This window comes from Polypterus senegalus, chromosome 6 (assembly GCF_016835505.1).
Source record: "Polypterus senegalus isolate Bchr_013 chromosome 6, ASM1683550v1, whole genome shotgun sequence".
In the NCBI taxonomy this organism is placed as follows: Eukaryota; Metazoa; Chordata; class Cladistia; order Polypteriformes; family Polypteridae; genus Polypterus; species Polypterus senegalus.
Window position 1 is genome coordinate 125,489,513 of NC_053159.1, and position 20,016 is coordinate 125,509,528.

Consider the following 20,016-nt stretch of genomic DNA (forward strand, 5'->3'; position numbering starts at 1 on the left):
TCACAAAGTTATTTTCGTCTAGCTGCATCAGAAAATGTACCACGACGTCTGACACGCCTCCTTTTTACTGTTTTCTCACAGCTTGGATTGCTGCTGTCATATATATACACACACACACACACACACACATATACATACATACATACATACATACATATATACATATATACACATACATATCTTCATATCTACATACATATCTCCATATACACACACATATATATATATATATATACATACCTATCTACATCATATATACACACACATACATACATACACACACACAAATTATATATATACTAGCAGAATACCCGCGCTTCGCAGCGGAGAAGTAGTGTTTTAAAGAAGGTACGAAAAAGAAAAGGAAAAATTTTAAAAATAACGTAACATGATTGTTAATGTAATTGTTTTGTCATTGATATGACATCTATATATCTATGTTGTTCTCATATCTATCTATATATATATATATCTATCTATCTATATATATATATCTCTATCTATCTATATATATATACCTCTATCTATATATCTATCTATCTATCTATCTATCTATCTATCTATCTATCTATCTATCTATCTATATATATATATATAGCAAAATACCCGCGCTTGGCAGCGGAGAAGTAGTGTGTTAAAAAAGGAAAGAGAAAGAAAAGGAAACATTTTGAAAATAACGTAACATGATTGTCAATGTAATTGTTTTGTCACTGTTATGAGTGTCGCTGTGATATATATATATATATAGCAAAATACCAGCAGCGATGTCATGTGTTAAAGAAGTTATGAAAAAGAAAAGGAAACATTTTAAAAATAATGTAACATGATTGTCAAAGTAATTGTTTTGTGTATTTGGTGGCAGCGTCACAAAGTTGTTTTCGGTAGCTGCATCAGAAAATGTACCACGACGTCTGACACGCCTCCTTTTACTGTTTTCTCACAGCTTGGATTGCTGCTGTCATATATATATACACACACATACACACATACATACATATATATATATATATATAATATACTTATATATATACACATACATATCTTCATATCTACATATCTATATACATATCTACACACACAAATTATATATATGTGTGTATGTATGTATGTATGTATGTATGTGTGTGTGTGTGTGTGTGTGTGTGTGTGTGTATATATATATATATATATATATAATCTAGATAGGGGTGTGTGTGTATATATATATATATATATATATACACATACATACATATATATACACATACATATACTTGTGTGTATGTTTGTATGTGTCTATATGTGTGTGTATAGCTTTGGTCACTGAGTGCAAGGGAAAAATAATGAAATATAGTCTATAAGTTATTAAACAGTAAAACATTAACGTTTTAAGAAGTACAGGTACATTGAGCACTACTGGAGTGGTTGGGTAAACTACATTTTAAAGACTGTGTAACACAACAGGTAAGTAACTAACAGCAGCTAAAATGTATATGGATCATCTCTCGGTAGTAGATCCCTTTTGAAAGGTGCTACACGACGGCTGTGGTATAGAAATTACATTTTCTATGTGAACGTTCAAATTTGTGCCTCTGGTAATGTGCCTTACCGGCATTTAAAGAAAATTTGTTTTGTGTCCTCTGCAGTGTTAAGAGAGAAAGGCTTTGGTTTGGGATAAAAGGAAAAAAGGTGTAAAGAAAGGAAAGTTGCCTTTTTTTTTATATAGTATAGAGAGATGTGTTCGCTGACGTTATGATCGCCTTTTGGGGACAGTCGCGTGGGTCTTGTGTAGACTGGTGAGACGACCCCGCCATTAATCGGCTGTGATGGCACTGTCAGTCCACCACTCCTGTGCGTGTCTTCATAATCCGGGGTGAGAACCTCATAATCGTATACGTGCAAAAGAAAGTGTGAATCGCCTTAATATTATTTTGCCGTGATGTAGAATATTGGTCCCGTGTTTGCACTTGTCTGGGCTATAGCGCAGGGGGAGGATGAAAAAAATTAAAAGTGTTCACTTTGACTTAAGGCAGAAGCGCAGTCAGCGTCTCAAAGGCCGGCACAGCTATGCACGCGCTGGCTGCTCAACTTTTGCTGGGCAGGAGACCCCAGTTTTTGCAGACACGTTCATGATATCAAAAGTCTCAGCGCTCTTTGGAGGTCATTCATATATATATATAGCAAAATACCCGCTACCAGCGGAGAAGTAGTGTGTTAAAGAAGTAATGAAAAAGAAAAGGAAACATTTTAATAATAACGTAACATGATTGACATTGTCATGAGTGCTGCTGTCATATATATGCCTGCCTAAATAAGTCACCCTCGCTTCGCTCTTACTTTTTTACCATTCATTTAATCATGGCTAGTGGCGGAAAAATTATAAAATGGAAGGAGGATGGCTTTACCAAAACAATTATTGATGGTGAATCGATTATTCATAAAGCTTGAATTGGTGATCTGTTTTTCTGTGTTAACCTCATATTTTTTCATACTTCTTCTCAAACTAAGGTGGTGCGAGGGTAAAATGAATCGGGATGCGCTGATCAATGTAATCGTGTACCAGGAAATCATGCATTGACAAAAGCTCCCTTTGCTTGTAATGCAAAGTGTAATTAAATGCATTATTTTTTAACGCGTTATGGAGCACATGCATCGAAGCTTCTCAGCTGTGCTTGTGCTAAGAAAAGGAAAGATTTTAAAAATAACGTAACACGATTGTCAATGTGACCTTTTGTAAGTAGTGCCTGGAGGATTCAGTGTGGAGAAACTCTAGAGACAGTGTGTGTATTAACTTGTGGATTTTTCTGTGAGTATTTGGTGGCAGTGTGACGAAGTTGCTTCGAAGACGGCGTTAGCATGAGCTCAGCTCAGAGCGAAATAAGATGAATGGGAGGGAGATGATGACGTGACTCCCCACCCGCCTTTAACTGTCAATCCCCACAAACACAGTCTCGGAATTTGCATAAGCACACCCCTTCACCTACAATTTTAACTTAGTTACAAAGTGATCAAAACTCTCGTTTATATCCTGCGTCCTCTCATTAAACTTGTATCCCGCATTACCTGTGGGCATGTGAAACGCCAGCGGTAGCCTGTCTACGAACTTAATTTAAAGTTTAGGTTTACACCTTGCTTTCTTTCCGAGGTAGCAGCACTCATGAATATGGTAGTATATATATGTCACTTGCTCGCTTCTTATTGTTTCGCTGCCTTCTCAATTATATAATGCATGTTTTCTTAAGCGCTTTTTGGAGGTCTTCCTGGTTTTTCTACGCACTGCGTTGACAGTCAGTTCACGTGATTACGTGGGAGGCGTGATGATGTCACACGAAACTCCGCCCCCATGTCTTTCTAGCTCAACTCTATTACAGTTAATGGAGAAAAATACCTTCCAGTTATGACCATTAGGCGTAGAATTTCGAAATGAAACCTGCCCAACTTTTGTAAGTAAGCTGTAAGGAATGAGCCTGCCAAATTTCAGCCTTCTACCTACAGGGGAAGTTGGAGAATTAGTGATGAGTGAGTGAGTGAGTGAGGGCTTTGCCTTTTATTAGTATAGATAAAAATAATAGTAATTCTCAAACTGGTGTAGCAAAGATCACATACAGCTGATACCACAAAATAAAATTAAACAATCAAAATGGCAACAGGGCAGTAACTCTTGAAGGCATTGCTAAAGGCTGATTTAATTCAAACTAAAATAATTTCCCAAATGACCTTACATTAAAATGTGCGTTAATATTTGGCAAATATCATTCTCAGTTATTCACCACCATCTATTATTTTTGTTCTTGACACTTTAAAAAAGTTGCCTATAGTCTGTCTCTCTGAGGTTGTGCATTGGTTGGGTATTTACATTGCATTGATTGCATATGTTACAGAGATGGGGTAAACAAGAATTATGGGTAAATGTTTAAGAACAATCATTTTGCTTCTATGTTTTTGAAGTTACCTTGGTAAAGTTTTAACTAAATTGTTACCATCATCATAAGATATCTGGTAGGCTGTGGTTTAAATACAGAACTGCAAAATTTTTGTAAGATAAGTTGATTTTGTCATGTAACAAAGTGTTTTTTTTTTAATGCAATTGAATAAATAAAGGCTGCTAATACAGCCCAATTCCTAAGTGCTTTCTGAAGTGGCATCTCTCATGCAGATATTTTCTTGAGAGTGTCTTGTAAAAAGAAGTTGCAATAAGAATGCCTCCTCGATTTCTCAAATTGTAAATTCACTGTTTGGTATCCAAACCCTTAATATTTTGCTCTCCCCAGTCTTGGCTCCTCACTTACTATCGTATCTCCAGGTTTCTGTGTACAGCTGTGGCAGTGATGATTTTACTCAAAGCAACGGGGTGCCATTTTGAGCTTGCTTGGGCAGCAAAAATGCTAGAGCTGGCTCTGCTTCAGGCCCAGTAAAATAAAACGGATGGGAAGCATGGAGATATTTCAGTTTATATACACGTATGACAATGTTCTCTCCTTTGTAATGAAACTTGTAGTAACCATAGACTTAAAAGAAATTATACTAAATCAATCTTGAGTAATACTGTATGTAATGAAAAACAGCGATTCACGCAATTTACAGGTACTTGAATTATCAGAACATGCCTACTTGTAACCAACCATTCACCTGTCTATTTTCTTCTCCCACTAATTCAGTCTCACTGAGTCGCGAGACACGGATTCAATCCCGTCAGCACTGGCCGCAAAATCTGGAACAATCTTACAACACCAGTTCATTTTAGAGCACAGTTATAACATCCACCTATTTAAGCCATACTCGCGGTCTTGTGGATTACAAGAGAAGAATAACAATTGTCATCATTCAAAAACAGTGCACATAACTGTGGCAAAATGACTATGTAAAACCCATTTTTACCAAATCAGAAAACCGTTAGAAGACGCGTAATTTACTTCTCCATTCAGAATTTCCAACCAGCCGCCGCTTCACTGGGTTAAATCGCGAAACGGACCGTACCAAACTGCAAATAGGGGTACACGTTTTACAAATCCAAATTATAATTAGCGTGCTCGTAAGCTCAATATTTGAATATTGTAGTGTTCCATGTGTACATTATTGATATGTATCTGGATATTCTTCTTCTACTTTTGTTCTTCCTGCTTTATACTTTTATGCCGTCTGACACTCTCGGATTCCCCACATCCTTTTCACGTGGTTGCGCTTTTGCCCATTGCTCAAGTGAGTGCCAAGTGGTGGCGACGCCGGTGAAGCTGTTGCAGCTGTAGACGGCGAAGATTTATTAAAGAAGGTATTTTGAGGCAAGGGCGCGCTGTCCGGTGAGAGGCCATCTATCCCGATATCATAAAGTGTGTGTGCGCGCGCGCGCGCTTTTGCGAGAGAGAGAGAAAGAGAGGGAGAGAGAGGGGGAGGAGGAGGAGGAGGAGGAGGAGGGAGCCGCGGAGGATGAGTTATTCCTGTGCCGGCACTGAGGCAGTGTGTACCGGACAAGGAGCCTCCAGTAGCGGGAGCACCACCACTTCCGAACCCGACAGCAGCCCACCTTGCGGGACTAGGGCGTGTAAGAACCAGAGCAGCAGCTCCGAGCGAGGCGCGGCAATGAAAGTCAAAAAAGGCTGCAACTCGACGGACGCAGGGATCCCGGTGACTACGGAGGAGGAGCTGCTCAGGAAGACTGACATCACTCCGGAGGATGTGTTAGGGCTGCAGAAGATCACCGAGAGTAAGTGGGATTCGGCCGCTGCTCGGGTTTGGTGGGTGGGATGTGGCGATGCTGCCGCTGCTGTGACAATCAGCTGGTGGTCTCTATCTACAGTTTGCCGTGGTGTCCAGCCTGGGCGTCCATTCCCACCCATATGTCCAGTTTTAGCTCCGGGTCTACCTAGCGTGTGTTTATTTCGTTCACACTTGCTGGCAGTTCCATACATTTCTGGATTATATTTGCTGTTCTGTTTTAATCCCACTTGATCAGGATTTCTACTGGTTGGTTTGTTAATTGTTACTTTCCAGTTAGATGTAATTGTCATTTACACGATTATTTTCTTAGAGGAGCTTGGCAGAATATTTTCTCTCACATGGCTTTGAATGATTATTAGTTTCTCCAGTTAATAGCTTGAACTAAGGTTTGTTAGTCAGTTGCCCATGACTATACTGCAGCTCATAATTGTAGTCCATTTGCACCTATGATTTTATTAATTGTTGGATTATGTTTGTATACACAGTACTGCCCGTACTGAATCTACACTCTCCCGATTATGGTCTTATTTTACTGATCCCTGTTGGTCATTTTGAAAATTGCGTGCCTGTTATGACCATCTGTGTTGTGCAGTAGGAATCCAGGTTTACCCAATCTGTTGCCAAAATTTGCTCACCCCTGCTGTTTCCTTATTAGCTTTTTTGTACATCTCAGCTGTCAGGTTCACACTTAGCTTTACATGATTAAGTGTATGCTTTTGTAGACCATGCCATTTGGTGTCACAGTTTTTTTTGAGGTTCTTATTTTTCCATTTGATGATTTTAATTCATTACATTTATATGGTGCATTTCTCAGTACTCAAAGCGCTATCCACACATTGAGGAACCGGGAAGAGAACCCACAATCTTCCACAGTCTCCCTTTTTGGATGACCCCATGCCTTCATTCCATCCCGAAAAATTTCTAAGTCCAGACCCGAAAACAGGCCTCGGGAGGGCAACTGGCCCGAGGCAGATTTTGCCCAGGGTCGACGGTTCTCCCCTAGCACGAAAGGCCCAGCCTCGGCCCCTCAGGACTTCCAGGCCGAAAGAGGTTTGAAAAAACATGTTGGTATAGTATGTTTTTACCCAGTGTTCATTCTACACATAATTCTTTTGATTGGCATCCTTAAACTGGATCAGTTTGTTTGTCCTTTTATGCAGAGCATTGTTTCTCAAGCCACAGACATGAATTTTGGCATACAAGTACTTTTCACTATAAGTCATATTTTTCACATGTAATTTCAACAGAGTGACTCTGTGTCAGAATAAGTGCCATGAAATACTACAATGCCATTTAATAAAAGAGAAAATGTGGTACATAATAATAAATAATTCTTTGCATTTAAATAGCGCTTTTCTCACTACTTCTCCGGTCCTGTTCAGTCTATATACATCAGACTTCCAATACGACTCGGAGTCCTGCCACGTGCAAAAGTTCGCTGATGACACTGCTATTGTGGGCTGCATCAGGAGTGGGCAGGAGGAGGAGTACAGGAAGCTAATCAAAGACTTTGTTAAATGGTGCGACTCAAACCACTTACACCTGAACACCAGCAAGACCAAGGAACTGGGGGTGGATTTTAGGAGGCCCAGGCCCCTCATGGACCCCGTTATCAGAGGAGACTGTGTACAGAGAGTGCAGACCTATAAATATCTGGGAGTGCAGCTGGATGACAAATTGGACTGGACTGCCAATACTGATGTTCTGTGTAAGAAAGGTCAGAGCCGACTATACTTTCTGAGAAGGTTGGCATCCTTCAACATCTGCAATAAGATGCTGCAGATGTTCTACCAGATGGTTGTGGCGAGTGCCCTCTTCTACGCGGTGGTGTGCTGGGGTGGCAGCATAAAGGTGAAAGACGCCTCACGCCTGGACAAACTTGTTAAGAAGGCAGGCTCTATTGTAGGATTAAAGTTGGACAGTTTAACATCTGTAGCAGAGCGACGGGCATTAAGCAAACTCCTGTCAATCATGAAGAATCCACTGCATCCACTTAACAGTGTCATCTCCAGGCAGAGGAGTAGCTTTAGTGACAGACTTTTGTCACTGTCTTGCTCCACTGACAGACTGAGGAGATCGTTCCTCCCCCACACTATGCGACTCTTCAATTCCACCCGGGGGAGTAAATGCTAACATTACTCAAAGTTATTGTCTGCTTTTACATGTATTTTTATTACTATTTAATTTAATATTGTTTTTTGTATCAGTATACTGCTGCTGGATTATGTGAATTTCCCCTTGGGATTAATAAAGTATCTATCTATCTATCTATCTATCTAAAGCCCTCAGCAATTGCAGGTTAAGGGCTTTGCTCAGCGGCCCAACAGAGTGGAGTCCCTTTTGGCATTTATGTGATTCGAACCGGCAACCTTCCAAATGCCACTGCATATCCCTAGCCTCAGAGCCACCAATCTGCCTACAATAATGTACATGGCCAACTATTTACATTAACTTGACCACTAGGCCATAGGTTGTGATAGTAGTGTAATAGTATATTTGCCCTTCACACATGGACTCCTGGTTCAATTTCTGACAAACAGATGCAACTTTTGCTTTAATCAAGCATTTCTCTCACTATTTTTGTCCTGGAGCTAAGCCTGTGCGAGTGATGCAATGTTTTCCCCAGAGTTTTGTTATTGCAGTTGGGGGGCCTTACTACACCACCCTCAAAACCTGCCCTTCACTGTTTTTCTGCCATATCATATTAGATGTTGCATTCAGCCAATTAACAATAATAACACCATTGTTGCATCAAATCTTCTAACAAATTAAATGACCGATAACATTTAGCCTGCTGTTTGTTTTATCAACTTAAATTTTCAGCAGTAAAGCTTTTAAACAAAGCCATTATCTGCATAAGTAAAATTGACCTTTTTATGTTTGTTACAGCATCTCAAAAATCAGCTATGCATGTTTTCATGAAAACTGGAACATAACTTAGGGGTTGTCCAACTTAGAATATAGGCTATATGGACTATATGTGCAGTGACAGAGAGTTTGGTGAATCTGATCTTGGGGGGCTGCGGTGGGCTGGCGCCCTGCCTGGGGTTTGTTTCCTGCCTTGTGCCATGTGTTGGCTGGGATTGGCTCCAGCAGACCCCCGTGACCCTGTAGTTAGGATATAGCGGGTTGGATGATGGATGGATGGATGATCTTGGGGGGTTTCTGTTTTTGTGCATTAACTACCCCCTTTATGATGTCAGAAGCTATCTTTCAAGAAGATTGTTTGAAGGTGAATGAGAGTCTGAAAGGGGCAGCTTGGATGTACAACAGGAAACCACAGTCTTAATGGAATGTGATAAAGTAGAATCCATATTTATTCTGCAGATTCCTCTCATACTGCTGTTGAATTAATATTTCTCTCTCTCACAGCCTAGTAGGCTGTGTTTTGCAGCCTGGCATCTTGTATGTTGTTTTCTAAGAAAAGTATAATGTTAAATTTACAGCAATGTTTTGAAATAAAGCTTTGTCAACAGCAGGAAAGATTACTAGTATAAAATAAATTTATTTTTTAAAGGTATTTTTTTATTAATCGTTACAAATATACCATCTGGGCGGCACGGTGGTGCAGTGGTAGCACTGCTGCCTTACAGTAAGGAGACCTGGGTTCGCTTCCCAGGTTCTCCCTGCATGGAGTTTGCATGTTCTCCCTGTGTCTGCGTGGGTTTCCTCCGGGTGCTCTGGTTTCCTCCCACAGTCCAAACACATGCAGGTTAGGTGGATTGGTGTGTGGATGTGTTTGTGTGTGTCCTGCGGTGGGTTGGCACCCTGCCCAGGATTGGTTCCTGCCTTGTGCCCTGTGTCGGCTGGGACTGGCTCCAGCAGACCCCCGTGACCCTGTGTTCGGATTCACCGGGATGGAAAATGGATGGATGGAAATAAACCATCTGATTTTGACAAACCAATCACATAGCATTTATTGTTCCTATGAACAAATAGGAGTACCATGACCACATACTGTTGAGTGATAATAATATATCAATATTGTCATTGCTGGCTGTATGTCTGCTTTTCTGAACATTGTTACATATTCTAATTACTGTAATCAGAATTTATATTTAAATATAAAGCAATACTGTGGCAAAGGTTTGTTTTAAATCTATTAAGTTTTAACAGTATTTCATATCTTTCTAATCTTTATGTGTTTTTCGACTCTTGTGCAATTGGTATTTCCCTGGTATAAGTTGTTCAATTAATTTTGATATATTTTGCTTTTTGCTTTTTTGACTTCCGGTCTTCTTGGCAGACATAGACAAGGCAACGTCTTGTTTTTTTACTGCCAGCTGAGTCAGAAGTCAAGGTGCTTGGGCAGGTTTTGGGATATTAGCATGGAGTGACATATACTGGGTAATTGATGGACATATGCCTATCTATATCGTTTTGGCAGATCCTTGTATGGAGAATATGATATGGTTACATAGTTCAGTTGTAGGTAATTTAACTTGACCAAATACTTCATTTAGTTATTTTGTTCAATATTTTATTGTGGCTCAATGTCTATCTTTATAAGTAATGCAAATTTTAATGTTTCATTTTAAGAGAAACAATTTAATAATATAAAAGGTGTGTTGTCCATATTTCCATTTTCATACCTGTTTATCCAGTTCAGGGTTGCATTAACTCTGGGCAGCAGCAGGCATAAGACAAAAAACAGCCTTAAATGAGAAGCTGCTGCTTTTGAAAGTCACAAGACCTGGATGATGAACTGAATCCTGAGGTGCCATTGAGAATACATAATCTATTTGATTATAAGGACACTTCTAGATAAAAAGATCTCCATAAACCTAGAGTTAGCTATTGAAAGAGGTAGGAAAAAAAAAAGAAAAACACCTTGAAAATGAATTAGAATTCAAATAAGAAGAAAATGTGTAAAGGAGATAACCTCAGTGAGAAATCAGTTACTGAAGTGGTGAATGATTTTAATTTGATGTTCTTCTTAGACCTGGTGTACTTCTTCAGGCCTTTTAAAAGTGAAGCACTTGTATGGTCTTCTGAAAATCCAGCATGTCAACACTGTAAGAGGTGACTTATTTTTACACATTTTGTTGCCTTTTTTAGCATCAGGATGATTTCTTTATGTTTATCTCAAATTATATTATTTTTTAACATATTTTCTTTGTCTTTCTGGAAATCATGACACGTTAGGTTTCATACTAGCCTTTAAAAATTCCACAAAACAGAAGCTTCATGGTTACTAGCCATTGGGCACATAACATTGGTACAAAATTGCTGCTAGTCATAATGCACACACAACAGGATATTTCATTCTTCATCCACCTTCCTCCATCTCTCAACCCAAACCACTAACTGAAATATGCTTCCTGCTGTGAGTTTTGGTAAGAAAGACATCTGTGACTTCCCTAGTACTAAATACAGTGATACATGTATGTGTATCATTTATGGTTATCTGTAAATAGGTAAAAACATATAAAAATGAAAGTTTATTTTGTACTTGATTTAGCAATTGTAATGATTTTAATACAGTATATTCTTAGCATAGGATTCACACTTTCAAAATGGTTTCCTGAATTAGGGTCTTGCACACAGTACCATATTATAAATGCTATGTTTGTCTCCTTTTCTCTGCCTGACATTTATTTTGCCACCTGTGGAATTGGAAACAAAAACTTCTTCTTGCTGAATGAAACCAAAGGAAAAGTAGGGTTCTGTCTACCTCCGGAATGCACATATTGTACTGTTACCTTTCAATATGTATTTCTGGTTATTGTGGTTTTCTTTCAGCCTGATGTAGCCAGTTCATATTCTAGCCCTTTTAAAGTACCCTCTGCATTTAGAACAGATGCTACTGCACTAAATGCTACTCAATCAGTCAAGTTGTATTTACACTCTAACCTTGCCTACATCTGCAGAATACCCGTGCTTCACAGCGGAGAAGTAGTCTGTTAAAGAAGTTATGAAAAAGAAAAGGAAAAATTTTAAAAATAACGTAACATGATTGTTAATGTAATTGTTTTGTCATTGATATAAGTGTTGTTGTCATATCTATATATATATATCTATCTATATCTATATATATCTATACTAATAAAAGGCAAAGCCCTCACTGACTCACTCACTGACTGACTGACTCACTGACTCATCACTAATTCTCCAACTTCCCGTGTAGGTAGAAGGCTGAAATTTGGCAGGCTCATTCCTTACAGCTTACTTACAAAAGTTGGGCAGGTTTCATTTCGAAATTCTACGCGTAATGGTCATAACTGGAACCTATTTTTTTACGTCCATATACTATAATAGACTTCTGCTCGATGCCCGTGCCACGTAATTTACTGCCTGCCCATATAAGGCCGTCCGTCAGCAGCAATCCAATAGACACACTGCCGCTAAATATTCACGGGTGAAGGACTGTGCTTATGCAGAGGAAGATGAGATGGTCAGGGTGGTGTTTGGCACAAACGAAACTGCGAGAGAAACTTTTAAGTGCTGGGTCTTAGCTAACATTAAATACAGCCGTGGACATCGCACGAGATGGCACCTGCACAGCTGGGAAACTTCGATGCATATACACCAAGCGGCTCACATGAACTGACACAGTGCACAGATAAAAAGCAACAGTTCCAAAGAGTGCTGAACAAAAACCGAATTACACAATTGAGAAGGCAGCAAAAAAATATGAAGCGTCTGATACATACAAGCATATTCATAAGTGCAGCTACTGCGGAAACAAAGCACACGGTGGAAAAAGTCAATGTCCCACTAAAGGAAGACAGTGTAAAAAAAACCCGTGCATGCAGTGTGTCACTTCTCAGATAAAGAGGAAGACGAGCTGTTTATTGATGCAGTAAGAAACGAATCGATGAATGAAACCTGTCATCTTTACAACGATTGACAAACACGGAATGTAACTTGAACACATCCTACAAATACGAACCTGATTGAAAGAAATAATGATAATCAAATCCTTGATGACAGCAACACTCACAAAACAATCACTGTATATTGACAATCATGTTACGTTATTTTTAAAATGTTCCCTTTTCTTTTTCATAACTTCTTTAACACACTACTTCTCGCTAGTAAACGCGGGTATATATATATATATATATATATATATATATATATATATATATATATATATATATATATGTGTGTGTGTATATATATATACCACGATCTACATACTCTCAAATAGACAAGCCATACGCCGTGGCGCAATGGTAGAGGCTTTGCCTCTAGCGCCGACATGCAAGGTTCGATTACCCAAGAGGGGATGCACTGAGTATGTACGCGCGCTTGCCGATTCATTTTACCTTCGCATCCCCTTGGTTTGAGACGTATGAAAAAATATGCGGTTAACGCAGAATCGTGTTACGTTATTTTTAAAATGTTTCCTTTTCTTAGCACAAGCACAGCTGAGAAGCTTCGATGCATGTACTCCATAATGCGTTAAAAAAATAACGCATTTAATCACACTTTCAATTCCAAGCAAAAGGAAACTTTTGTCAATGCATGATTTCCTGGTACATCGATGACATTGATGCACACATCAGAGCTACAAAAATCGGAATAAAGTGCGTTCCTACGACTGATCGGAGGCAAATTTCATTTCAAAAGACACCTTGATAAAAGCATGGTTTTGTGCACACTGAAAAGCAAGCAAAATTAGATGCATTACAGAAAGCGGACTTTGTGGCTCTTCCTGGGGATCATTGGACTTCCGTGACCGTTAGTAATTCTAATTACATCTAATTACAAAATGTTCAATGATCACACTGTTTTAGCCTAATGTACAAAATAATTTTGGCTAATGTTACTCAGAGTTTAAAGAGTAAGCTGGTCAAATTACCTTTTATGTTTCTGACTTATTTTTTTAAGAAGAAAAACTGCACTTTATGTTTAAATTTTGGTTATTATTATTATTTAAAGACAATACCATTCTGAAAATGTACTTAAAGTACTTAAAATACCACTTTATTTTTAAGTCTGCCCAATTTTAGCCAGGGATGATATTTTTGTTTCTGTTTTGAATTGAAATGCAGTTTAAAAGCATTTTTTTTTCAGAAATTAAAAGAGCTTGAATTTACAATATTCATGTCCATGGCTATTATTTGATTCTGTCGCCCACTAAAACCCTTTTAAATTAAAAAAAATTTGCGATTTGGGGCAAATTTTCTTGTGTGATTACATACGATTAATCAAGATTAATTATTACACAGCCTCTAATTAATTAGATTAATTTTTTTAATCGATTTCCACCCCTAATATATATATGTAGATATATATGTGTGTGTGTATGTATATATATATATATATGTGTATGTATATGTATATATATATATGCATGTGTGTATATATATATATTTGTATATATATATATATATATGTATATATATATATGCCAGCAACACTCATGACAATGACAACACAATTACATTGTCAATCATGTTACGTTATTATTAAAATGTTTCCTTTTCTTTTTCATTACTTCTTTAACACACTGCTTCTCCGCTGCGAAGCGAGGGTATTTTGCTAGTATATATATATATAGCAAAATACCCGCGCTTGGCAGTGGAGAAGTAAAAAGAAAAGGAAACATTTTAATAATAACGTAACATGATTGACAATGTAATTGTTTTGTCATTGTCATGAGTGTTGCTGGCATATATATACATACATGTGTACATACATGTGTACATATATACACATACACATATACTATGGGGTGCCAAACAGGCAAATACATTGATTTTCTGAATGTATAAAGTCGGCGTCAGAATATATAAAGTCAAAACTTGAATATATAAAGTCAGTGTCGGTATATATAAAGTCAAAACTTTTTCCCGAATATATAAAGTCAAAACTTGAATATATAAAGTCATCGCTGGAATATATAAAGTCAAAACCTAAATATATAAAGTCAGCGTCGGAATATATAAAGTCATTCCTGAATATATAATGTCAAAGTCAAAATATATTGATTGAAACGACTCTGAACTGAACTAAGTTAACAAAAACGTATTCAGAAAAATACTGCGGTGGGTTGGCACCCTGCCCAGGATTGGTTCCTGCCTTGCGCCCAGTGTTGGCTGGGATTGGCTCCAGCAGACCCCCGTGACCCTGAGCTCGGATTCAACGGGTTTGGAAATGGGTGGATATTCCGGTGCTGACTTTATATATTCCGACGCTGACTTTATATATTCAAGATTTGACTTTATATATTCCAGCTTACTTTATATATTCCGAAATATTCCAACGCCGTCTTTATATACTCAGGTTTTGACTTTATATATTTGGAAATGACTTTAGGCTATATATTCAAGTTTTGACTTTATTTATTCCGACAGTGACTTTATATAATCAAGTTTTGACTTTATATATTCGGGAATGACTTTATATATACAAGTTTTGACTTTATATAGGTAAATTTAGTCATCATTGCATAACTTTTTCTTTACCATAGAAATTTAAAGACTAAATTCAACTTCCATTCCTAACAAAGATATTTCTGGCGACTAAATAGAACCTACTTATATCCAAATTCGAGCTATTGAGCTGTCGCCTGCCTGCCTAAATAAGTCACCCTCGCTTCGCTCTTACTTTTTTACCATTCATTTAATCATGGCTAGTGGCGGAAAAATTATAAAATGGAAGGAGGATTACACTGAGTATGGCTTTACCAAAACAATTATTGATGGTGAATCGATTATTCATAAAGCTTCAATTGGTGATCTGTTTTTCTGTGTTAACCTCATATTTTTTCATACTTCTTCTCAAACCAAGGTGCGAGGGTAAAATGAATCGGGAAGCGCTGATCAATGTAATCGTGTACCAGGAAATCATGCATTGACAGAAGTTCCCCTTTGCTTGTAATGCAAAGTGTGATTAAATGCATTATTTTTTAACGCATTATGGAGCACATGCATTGAAGCTTCTCAGCTGTGCTTGTGCTAAGAAAAGGAAACATTTTTAAAATAATGTAACATGATTGTCAATGTAACCTTTTGTAAGTAGTGCCTGGAGGATTCAGTGTGGAGAAACTCTAGAGACAGTGTGTGTATTAACTTGTGGATTTTTCTGTGAGTATTTGGTGGCAGCATCACAAAGTCGCTTCGTAAGACTGCATTAGCTGCGAGCTCAGCTCAGAGCAAAATGAGGTGAATGGGAGGGAGATGATGACGTGACTCCCCACCGCCTTAACTGTCAATCCCCCACAAACACAGTCTCTCGGAATTTGCATAAGCACAGCCCTTCACCTGCAATTTGAACTTAGTTACAAAGTGATCAAAACTCTCGTTCATATCCTGCGTCCTCTCATTAAACTTGTATCCCGCATTAGCCGTGGGCATGACAAACACCAGCGGCAGCCTGTCTATGAACTTAATTTAAACTTTAGGTTTACACCGTGCTTTGTTTCCGAAGTAGCAGCACTCATGAATATGGTTGTATATGTCACTCGCTCGCTTCTTATTGTTTCGCTGCCTTCTCAATTATATAATGCATGTTTTCTTCAGTGCTTTTTGGAGCTCTTCCTGGTTTTCTACGTACTGCGTTGACAGTCAGTTCACGTGATTACGTTGGAGGCGTGATGATGTCACACGAAACTCCGCCCCCCCACGGCTTTCGAGCTCAACTCCATTACAGTAAATGAGAAAAATAGCTTCCAGTTATGACCATTACGCGTAGAATTTCGAAATGAATCCTGCCCAACTTTTGTAAGTAAGCTGTAAGGAATGAGCCTGCCAAATTTCAGCCTTCTACCTACACGGGAAGTTGGAGAATTAGTGATGAGTCAGTGAGTCAGTCAGTGATTGAGTGAGTCAGTGTGGGCTTTGCCTTTTATTAGTATGGATATTGTAATACACTAAAATGCACAAGTAAAGAACATTCAGTTAATCTAAGTTTTCAAGTCTGAAAAAGACTAGTTGCTTTCTGGCCAAATGATATAAATATTAAGAGTAATTAAACATTTCAATAACTCTGTTTAAATTGCATGATGCAACATTCATAAGGAAACCAGTGAGTTTGTAGTGCATTTGGTATAAGCTCTTAATGCATTTATTTATTATAATTAGGTAATTTTTGTGTTTTATCTAAAGTGTTGCCTTGAATATGCCATTGAAAATTGCTTTCAGTGCCTTTCCACTTTTCTCTTTTTTTGATTTTACAGGTCATTTTTACTTTTATGTTAATGGAGGTTTGGTGATGAGGTCAAAGCTTCACTGTTGAGTTAAGTGCGGTTTCTGCTTCTGTAATATTCAAAGTATTGAGAAAAGCTGATTTTACCATGAATTCTATATGAATGTCTATCTGTGGAAAATTTGACTTTCACATCTGCTCTCTTCTGAAAAGTTGCATCATGTATATGTCTTGTTACAGGCTTCAGACCTATTGTTTTTGGTCCAATATGGTCCACTACTTAGATCTATAACCTTAAAAACTGTTATAACTGATGTCCAACAATCACTACTATAAAAAGAGTTTCATTTAACAAGGTTTTGCAGTTCACTTCTATTAGTCAAGGGACATGGCCTATTGATTATCTCAAAAACTGTTTTTGCAATTTTTTTGCCAAAATGTAATTATATGTAGGTACTATCTGGACCTTTCCATAATGATTTTTGTTTATTTCTAAACCACTATTTATCACATTTGCATTTTATAATAACACTTTGTCCATTTATAATGCGACTTTATTATATATCATCAAACTTTGGGTTTTGTGGGATCTTATCCCTGCAGCACAAATCTAGATGGCTTGCCAATCTGTAGCTCTTTTTTATATTATTTTTATTATAATAAATTTGAATGGCTAGTCATTGAATGAAGCACTTGAAAAGATATGTAAGCCTTTTTTATTTTTTAGAATGTTATATAAGTATAAAGGGTGAAAAACTGATATTGTTCAACTTGATTTTGACATCAATGGATACATCCAAAGAGAAGGATCCTTTGTGCACCTAATAATTAAAAGTCTTTTAGTCATGTTCCTCAATTCTAAGAGAAGCTTTGACTTGATAATGCATTCAGGATAGAGAATACAGTCAAATTGACCTAGTGTTCAAATGAACCGTGTGTCAGTGTTGCTTGCTCCAGAATTAGAACAATTTTAGGTTATGTCTGTCATAAGTGTCTCACAGTAAATGCATCTTGAAAAGTGTACATGCATAATTTTTAGCTACTGTGATTACATTGGTCTAAGGGAAATGTTTTGTGTTTCTGTTCTTTAAAAATGTGCATTTTCATAACTGTGTACATGGACTGTCAGAAAATTGTTGGGTGGTGCATTTATGCAATCCATCTATTATAGGTCATAAAAGTATAACAAACATTATATATACAGGTACAGGTATATTGCTGCAAGAACAAATTATAAAACAAATGGACAAAACAAAATAATGTCCTTTGAGGTGTTCTAAAATTACAATTTACTATTCTTGTTCTTTAATATACACAGACCAGATTAAATTTGTTTGCAGCTTTGTGGTTGTATCTAGATTTGTAATCTGCTACATGTTAATGTTAGAAATGCAGTTGTGTTCAATTTATAAGTCAGTGAGTGCCCTTATTATTAGCTTAGAGCGGAACAATAGAGAAACAGTAGTAAAAATGTTTTTCAGTAGTCATTCCTGATGAGGTGTACTTTCAAAACATCTGTTGAAAGCCCACAGTTCGCAAATATGTGCTTTACTATAATGCAATTTAAATTTGATAATTGATTATTCAGGGTTTGGGTTGATTTATACTATCATTCAGTTCTTAGAAGTGGTTTACATTCAAAACATAGTTTGCATAGCAAAACAAAAATATAAACAATTCACAAAGTGATTTTAAAACAGACCCCAGTTATACTGTTTTAGAGAGGTTGATAATGGTAACAAAAAATATCCTAATATTGCCTGGCATTCTAATGATTATCATGCCTTCATAGTGTATAAAAGAAGAAAAATGGTGATACACTGCCCAGTCTCTTTCAAGTGAGTTTGTAATTTTGGATTGACCTATTGTATGTTAGATGAGATGTTTGTATTATGAGACAAGCCATTGAACTTGCATCACTTAATAATTTAAATTAAAGTGTGTCGAGGCTGTACAGTATGCTCAGTATATCTTTATAAGGTTGTTATGTCATGTGTAAAGAGTATAGTGGAATTCTTATTCAGTTAATAGCTATCCAGAGCAATAACTTGTCTGTGATGCAAATAAATGTCCAGGGCTGCATCTGTGCTACAGTGGTCTTCTGAGCGTGTCTGTACCCCTTATTGATTGTCATACTGAACCAAGTATATGATAAGGATTGTGAAATGAAATTGCTTTGCTTTAAGCAACCTATTCTTAGTAAGCATGCACAGTAAAATTTGTGTTTGGAAAGTATCTGCTATTTAAACACACTGTACATTATTTTTTAATTTTTTGTCTGGTATAAGATGACTTTATCATAGTTAAAGGAGAATTGGGTTTGTGTGAAGTTTGCTTGTTCTCTCCCTGTTTCTATGGATTTTGCTTTGGGTGGTTTGATTTTCTTCCTACATCCCAAACAGATGCAGGTTAAAGTGACAGTCAGCTCTCAACACAGGCAATCTGAGTGATGGATAGTATTACCAGAGTTTGTCCTGCAGTGAATTGGCAACATATACAGATTATTTCCTGGTATGCAGTCAAAGGATATTAAAACTGGGATAAGAAATACAAGAAATGGATGGATTGTTGGAAGATTGAAGTATATTACAATTGTTTAGTCCATTTTTTACATTTGGAATTTAGGTAGGTCTTGTGAAAGGCAAGCAAATGGTTGTATAGTGAATTGGAAGAAAGGTGTAAGGTTTAAAGTCTAGGCATGTCATTGCACTACCCTTCTTACACTCTGCGCTTATGGCCTACAGGCTATAAGTAGACCTAGGCATGAGATTGGTTAATTGGTTACTTAATAAAATGAGCTCTTTCCCAGTCCATCTTGGTGGTGATCTCATTAGCCCTGCCTCTAATACAAAGAATCTTGGTGTCATTTTTGATTCCTCCCTTTCTTATTACGCCCACATAAATCACATTAAGAAACGTTCTTACTTTCACCTCCGTAATATATCACTTGTTCGCTTCCTCTCCTTTTCTAATGCTGAGAAACTTGCTCCATGCTTTTATCACATCCCGTATCGATTATTGTAATTCCCTACAAGCAGGTGCCCCTTCTAATCTTATATCACAGCTCCAGCTTATTCAGAACTCAGCTACAAGAGTCCTTACTCGAACCAGTAGCAGCGAGCACATCACACCCATCCTGCTCCGCCTTCACTTGCTCCTGTGTCTTACAGAATCGAATATAAAATCCTACTAATAACCTACAAAGCCTTAAATAACCTTGCACCA

At 37.5% G+C, this 20,016-nt stretch overlaps 1 protein-coding gene across 2 annotated transcripts in view; it reads left to right on the top strand.

The window, feature by feature from the left end:
• Window positions 1-5,177: 5,177 nt before the first annotated feature.
• Window positions 5,178-20,016, top strand: part of unc119a (unc-119 homolog a (C. elegans)) — a 68,352-nt gene continuing 53,513 nt past the window's right edge. Inside the window, exon 1 of one of the 2 annotated variants that reach the window (XM_039757071.1) lies at window positions 5,178-5,680. In XM_039757071.1, coding sequence (XP_039613005.1) covers window positions 5,404-5,680 — 277 coding nt within the window. In that variant the 5' untranslated portion in view covers window positions 5,178-5,403. The remainder of the gene's footprint in view (window positions 5,681-20,016) is intronic. The other variant, XM_039757072.1, reaches the window with a different exon arrangement.